This window comes from Apium graveolens, chromosome 11, assembly GCF_009905375.1.
Source record: "Apium graveolens cultivar Ventura chromosome 11, ASM990537v1, whole genome shotgun sequence".
NCBI lineage: Eukaryota > Viridiplantae > Streptophyta > Magnoliopsida > Apiales > Apiaceae > Apium > Apium graveolens.
In genome coordinates this window covers 197558258-197565298 of record NC_133657.1, presented here as the reverse complement: position 1 = coordinate 197565298, position 7041 = coordinate 197558258, and the positions used below count along the sequence as shown (strand labels likewise).

The 7041-nt window shown below is 37.6% G+C and overlaps 1 protein-coding gene across 1 annotated transcript; it reads left to right on the top strand.

Moving 5' to 3' along the window:
• Positions 1 to 455: 455 nt before the first annotated feature.
• On the top strand, positions 456 to 2524 carry LOC141696715 (cytochrome P450 78A9-like). The gene is made up of 2 exons (XM_074500832.1): positions 456 to 1523; positions 1677 to 2524. The coding sequence occupies exons 1-2, from the start codon at positions 534 to 536 to the stop codon at positions 2310 to 2312; spliced, it is 1626 nt and encodes a 541-aa protein (XP_074356933.1). The 5' UTR covers positions 456 to 533; the 3' UTR covers positions 2313 to 2524.
• Positions 2525 to 7041: the final 4517 nt, after the last annotated feature.

The following is a 7041-nucleotide window of genomic DNA, read 5'->3' as shown; positions in this document are numbered from 1 at the left end:
TTTTCTGCAAAATCAATTTACCGTTGTATGATTTTTTAGGATGACGGTTTTTTTTTAACCATTGTCTATCAAGTGTTGTCTGATTGCAAATTTCTTGTAGTGTTTGTAGGATGCAGAATTAATGTCATTTATGCTAAACTGGACATGAACTAGGACGATACACTTAACTTTATGGTCTTGTTTGGCCCTCTTATACATTAATAAAATACTCTTCGTGTTATTTATTGATGATCCCACTTTGCATCATCATACATGGAACCACCTTTTGTCCTATGATCATGAGTATTATACTCTATATGCTAAAATCTATAGTAACTTAGCTAGTTAGCAATCCTCCACCAAATAGTGTAAGTTTGTTTATACATCTTATCTTAACATCTGTACGAATAGTTGAAAAGTATAGTATAAAAAAATATCTCAAGCACTCAAATTCCTCTATAAAAAGAGGACTAGCTTGCTACTGAATTTAGTCCAAACCAAACAAGGAAACTAAAATACCTTATAAAGCCTTTTGATCTCTTGTATCCCAGCCCATGGCATCACAAGCTGAATGGTTATGGGTTATTATTTTAGCTTCCAAATGCAAAGATTTCATTTGTCAAAACTATTACCCTTTTATTTTTCTTATAGTTGTCATATGTCTTTCTTGGCTCACTCTATCTTTTGTCTATTGGACATTCCCGGGCGGTCCTGCATGGGGAAAACACTACTTCTGGACCAAATCCTACCCGAATCCAATACCCGGACCACGTGGATATCCGGTAATAGGTAGCATGAACCTTATGGCTGACCTTGCTCATCAACATCTAGCCTCCGTGGCAAAAGTGTTGAAAGCAAAACGAGTCATGGCTTTGAGCCTGGGTGAAACACGAGTAATGGTGACATCTGACCCGGACGTGGCCAAAGAAATACTCAACAGTTCCGTATTCTCTGATCGTCCGGTGAAGGAAACTGCTTATAGTTTAATGTTCAACAGAGCCATTGGGTTTGCACCATATGGTGTTTACTGGAGAACATTAAGAAGGATTGCAGCGGCGCATATTTTTTGTACCAAGCAAATGAAAATTTCAGAAGCTCAAAGATCAGGAATTGCTAATCAAATCTTACGAGAAATCGGGCTTCAAAGTAGAAAAGATACTGGAGAATGTTATGGCCTTAGGAAACTACTCAAGCGAGCTTCTTTGAGCAACATGACGAGCTTAGTATTCGGGCATGGCTCATGCTTAAATCAAAGTGAAGCTGCTAAGCTTAGTGAACTTGTGGAAGAAGGCTATGATTTATTAGGGCTACTCAACTGGTCCGATCACCTTCCGTGGATATCAATTTTTGACCCTCAAAATATCAGGGCCAGATGCTCAAACTTGGTTCCTCAAGTATACAGACTCGTAACTCGGATTATATCCGAGCATAGAGCCTCGGCCCATACAAAGCTTCCCACGAAAACAAGTAATGCCTTTGTAGATGTTCTCCTCGCTCAGCATCTCGATAATTTATCAGAGGCAGATTTGGTGGCCGTCCTTTGGGTCAGTACTCTGTACTAGTATCTATATTTTAGCTATAACATGTTTGAGTGATTATTTAAATTTATGTGATCTCGTACATATTATTCTTTTATTTTATATTATGGCATGCATGCATGCATGAAAGTTAAAATGATTATTTTCTTATTTTAAAAGGAGATGATATTCAGAGGGACTGATACTGTGGCTGTTATGATCGAGTGGATCCTTGCAAGGATGGTACTTCACCCAACCATCCAAGCAAAGGTTCACCAAGAGCTCGATCGTATCGTCGGAAAATCAAGAGCAATAACGGAATCTGATATTTCAGCAATGGTCTACCTTGAAGCTGTAATCAAAGAAGCTTTCCGGTTACATCCACCCGGCCCACTTCTTTCTTGGGCTCGTTTAGCCACCACTGACACAACAATAGATGGATATCATGTTCCAGCAGGTACCACAGCTATGGTGAACATGTGGGCCATTACAAGGGACCCATCAATGTGGACAGATCCATTAAACTTTATACCAGAGAGGTTCATGACTAAGCATTCGCCTGATGATAACTTTTCAATGATGGGCTCGGATCTTAGGCTAGCGCCATTCGGGTCGGGTATTAGAATATGCCCTGGTAGGTTCTTGGGTCTCACCACCGTCACCTTTTGGGTAGCATTTATTCTGCATGAATTTGAAATAGTTCAATCGGATCACAATCCTGTGGATCTCTCTGAAGTACTAAGGCTTTCTTGTGAAATGTCGAACCCACTTGTAGCTAGATTTGTACCACGCCGCAGATATGTGTCACATTTGTGAAGTCCTATGTTTACAAACATAAACTATGTGCCTGTATGTGCATTTGTAGTGTGTGACGTGTGTACCGCTGATAGTTTTGCTTAATTAGCTCTCTAATAATGCAAGTGAGTAGTTTCAACTCAGTTTTGTAAAATATTTGATTCGAAAGTTTTGTGAGAAGTTTGTTAAAGGTACTACCTGCAAGTTAATACACAGTTTGTTAAACCTTGTAATTGTAGTGTTTTATAGTGATTGACAAGTACTTCCTCCATTAGACGTTTTATATTTTGACTTCTGACACTATTTCATTTCATGATAAGCGATTGATTATTAATTTATGTCTAATTTTTAACATCAAATATAGTCATGAGTGATCTTGTTAAATTCGTATTTATGAGTAATTTAATATAATAAAATTTTTATATTTAATAGTAATACGAAATTAGAGATATTAACAATCAAAAATATGTATTGATAAACGTGTTCAATACAAATAGAAAACGTTTTTAGGGGCAGTAGTTAATCTCAACTTCCGTGAGCTACTTCATATCGTAAAAAAGTGTTAATTCACTTGAAGAACGATAAGACATCAAACTAATTTTATCTTTCTACTAACATTTTAAGCTGTAGTCTTGACTTGGTCCAGATGAGTGAGCTTCTCGTAAATGGTAATGGAGCCCGGAGGTATTTGTGGTGGGGTTACCTGTGTTTGGGAGTATTTAAAGGAACAATCGCAGGTGATTTTCAAAGAATATTTGTATATATGCCTTTTTAAACAAGATCAAAATTTATACAGTGTTTCGACATCAATATTCTAGGTTCCATCTATATTATTACTATATTATAATTATAATATACGAAACATTAAAAATTTGGTAGTCGGTCCGGTCTGTAATTACTGAAATTACTTAATTATCCAAATTACTTAATTGTTCTAATTCTAATTATTGGGTCGATCAATTCTAATTTTAATTGATAATGAAGTCAACTTCCTCTATTATTTTACCAATTTCAATTCTATTTTATATCGAACTCTATATTATTATAATTTATATTAAATTCAATTTCTTGTACCAATTTATATTTTAATTCATATTGAGCAATTTCCTCTATTATTTTACCAATTTCAATTCTATTTTATATCGAACTCTATATTATTATAATTTATATTAAATTCAATTTCTTGTACCAATTTATATTTTAATTCATATTGAGTTCTATATCATTCTAATTTGTTGCTTCGAGCTAAATTAAATTTAAACAAAATAAATATAATTCTTAAGATTTGGTTAATATATAATGTTACTCCGGTTAAGATAAAATAATAATACTATCAATACTCCTAAAAAAATTATATCAATGAATTTGGATAAACAAAATAATATATTTTATTTCAGATAGTCCTACAATTTTGTTTGAAGATAATACAACTTGTATCAGACAGTTAAAGGAAAGATATATCAAAGGGGATCGAGCCAATCATATCTTATAAAAATGAGTAAAAGCCTCAAGTGTATTCTCTCCATCTATGTGAGAGTTCTTTTGGTCTCTTCGTTCAATCTCTAAATCTGGAGAGGGAATCGTTTGAGTTTGACTATGGCTCGATACAATGATTTGAATGATCAGTTTGATGGGTTAAATATTGAAGATGAGGAGAACTCTGCTTTTGTGTTTGGAGACGAAGTGCAAATTGAGGGGAACCAGTATGAATTATGCGTGGTGGGTAGGTTCTTAACGGTGAGAAATATCAATGTGAATGCAATGAAGACAAAAATGGCGGATGTTTGGAGACCAGCGATGGGTGTTAACATCAAGGAATTGGAACCAGGAATCTTCTTGTTTCAATTTTATCATAAGGAAGACATGAAATGGGTTCTTAAAGGTGGTCCGTGGTCATTTGACAACGCAACGCTTGTAATGTCGGAAATTCCAGATGGAGAGGAACCACAAAATGTTCCACTATGGCATGTTAATATGTGGATGCAAGTTTGTGACCTTCCTTCTGGGTTCATGTCGGAGGTCGTTGGAAAGCATTTAGGAGATTTCTTTGGAGAATTCCTCGAATACGATAGTAAAAACAATTCCAGTTTGGGGAGAGAGTTCATGCGCATTAAGGTCAGGTTGGATGTCAGGAAGGCTCTGAAACGGAAGAAGAAGATTACGAAGAAAAATGGAGTGGAGGTAATGGTCTCGTGCAAGTATGAGAGATTGGGTGAATTTTGTTTCACGTGTGGAATGCTAACACATACGGAACGCTATTGTAGAAAATTTCTCAGTAATGTCAGCGAAGGAATCACCAAAGAGTGGGGAAGTTGGCTTAGAGCCCCACCGAGAAGAGCTGGTATTCCGGCAAAAAGTCGATGGCTGCGGGAGGAAGACGTTAAGGATTGGGAGACGGGGCAGGGGAGATACAGCTCAGGCACGAAATCAGGGGAATTCAGTTGCGAAAAAGAAAGAAGGAGCATGATTATAGGAAGTGATAAAAGGCGGGATCTGCAGATTGGTGGAGATAATACATATCCCTTAATTTTAGCAGCAAAAAATTTGGAAGTCAAGGGGGGAAATTCAAATTTGGAAGTTAGGGGGGAAAAGTCAGATGTTTTTACTGAGGATGGGCTGGATAATGATGAAATGTCTGGGCTTATTGTTACGGATAGGAAACGAATGTGAGGTGGCCCAGGTAGGTATGATACGATGGATACACCAGGTGGGCTATTAAAAAGTCCTGAAATAAGTCCAACTAATAAACACAATGAAGTTGTACCTTCTGAAATGGATAGTGCAGCATCAAATAATTCTCAACTGGCTAAGCTTGCTCAGCAAGCTAGCCGGACATTATGAATGTTCTAAGTTGGAACTGCCGAGGAGTGGGGCGTCCTCGGAAAGTTCAGTTCCTATTTGACATTGTACGTCAAGAACAGCCTTATTTGGTCTTTATGTGAAACTATTGCGGTTAAATCGAAGCTGGAATATGTGCAAAATAAACTTGGTTATGAAGGTCTGTTTGTGGTTGATCCAGTAGGAAGGAGTGGGGGTATTGCGTTACTATGGAAAGAAAAGGAGCAGGTGGATATATTGGGTTTTTCTCAACACCATATTGATGCAAGGGTGAAAGGAGATAACACGATTGAATGGAGATTAACGGGCGTGTATGGTGAGCCTGATAGACTTCAACGGCATAAAACCTGGGATCTGCTGAGAAATTTAGCCAGGGATGCAAATCTACCATGGTGTGTAATTGGGGATATTAATAATGTTATGTGTTTGGAAGAGAAAGTGGGAGGAGATCCTTACCCGACATGGTTAATGGAGGGGTTCAGTGCAGCTTTACAAGATGCAGGGCTTACAGACTTGCCACTAACTGGTCATCAGTTCACATGGGAAAGAAATAGAGGCAAGATAGATTGGATGGAGGTTAGATTGGATAGAGCTCTGATAACGGATGACTGGGTTAATAGCTTTCCTTTGGCAAAATTATATAATTTGGAGGGAGCACCTTCGGATCATAGTGCTTTGCTACTAGTACCTCAGACGAAATTGAGAAGGCAGAAACCATATAGATTTAAATTCGAGAATGCATGGAATACGGAGCCTATGTGTGAGTTGTTAGTTAGGGATGGCTGGGAAAGTAATCCGTTACTAAATGTTCAGGAAAAAATAAAGATATGTGGCGAAAGTCTGTCCATTTGGGGGAAGGAAATTACAGGAAATTTCAGTGGGAGAATAAAGGAGTGCAAAAAAGAGTTAAAGCGCTTCAGGGGCGGTAAAGATGCTTGGACGGTTGGTAAATACGCAGAAGCAAGAGAGAGATTAAACCTTATTTATAACCAACGAGAGGTGTTCTGGAGACAGCGCTCAAAGCAATTATGGTTAAGTGCAGGGGATAAGAACTCACGATATTTTCACAGAGTAGCAAGTCAAAGGCGTAGAACAAATACCATCCAGAGATTGCAGGTTGAGGAGGGGCAGTGGGTGGATTGGGAGAATGGGTTAGAAGAGTTCATGAAGGAATATTATAGTGGAATTTTCAAAGCAACAGAAGCAAATTGGCAGGAAGTCATTGACTGTGTTCCAAGGAAAATTACTAGTGATCAGAATAGTGAACTATTGGCTGAAGTAGTGGATGAGGAGGTGAAAACAGCTCTTTTTCAGATGGATCCAGACAAAGCACCAGGACCTGACGGAATGACACCGGGTTTTTTTCAAAAACATTGGAAAATTGTTGGCAATGACATTGTTAAAATGGTACGTGATTTTTTCGCCACTGGTACTTTAAATAGAGAGCTTAATGTGACAAATGTGGTGTTGATTCCAAAGAAGAAAAATCCATCGGTGATTAAAGAGTTAAGGCCAATTTCACTTTGTAATGTCATTGTTAAAATCATTACAAAAGTGTTAGCTAACAGATTAAAAAGGACACTTGAATCAGTCATATCGGATAATCAAAGTGCTTTTATGAACGGTAGGCTGATTTCGGATAATGTCATGGTATCGTATGAAATAATGCATTTTCTGAAGAGGAAAAGGAGAGGTAAGGACACCCATATGGCTATTAAACTTGACATGTCAAAAGCTTATGATAGAATTGAATGGTCTTATTTGGAAGCTATTCTGAGGAAACTGGGGTATAATGACTGGTGGATTCATTTGGTCAATCAATGTGTTTGTTCGGTATCGTATAATATTACTCATGACAGTAGAGATATTGGGCCTATATATCCAACTAGGGGCTTAAGACAAGGGGACCCTT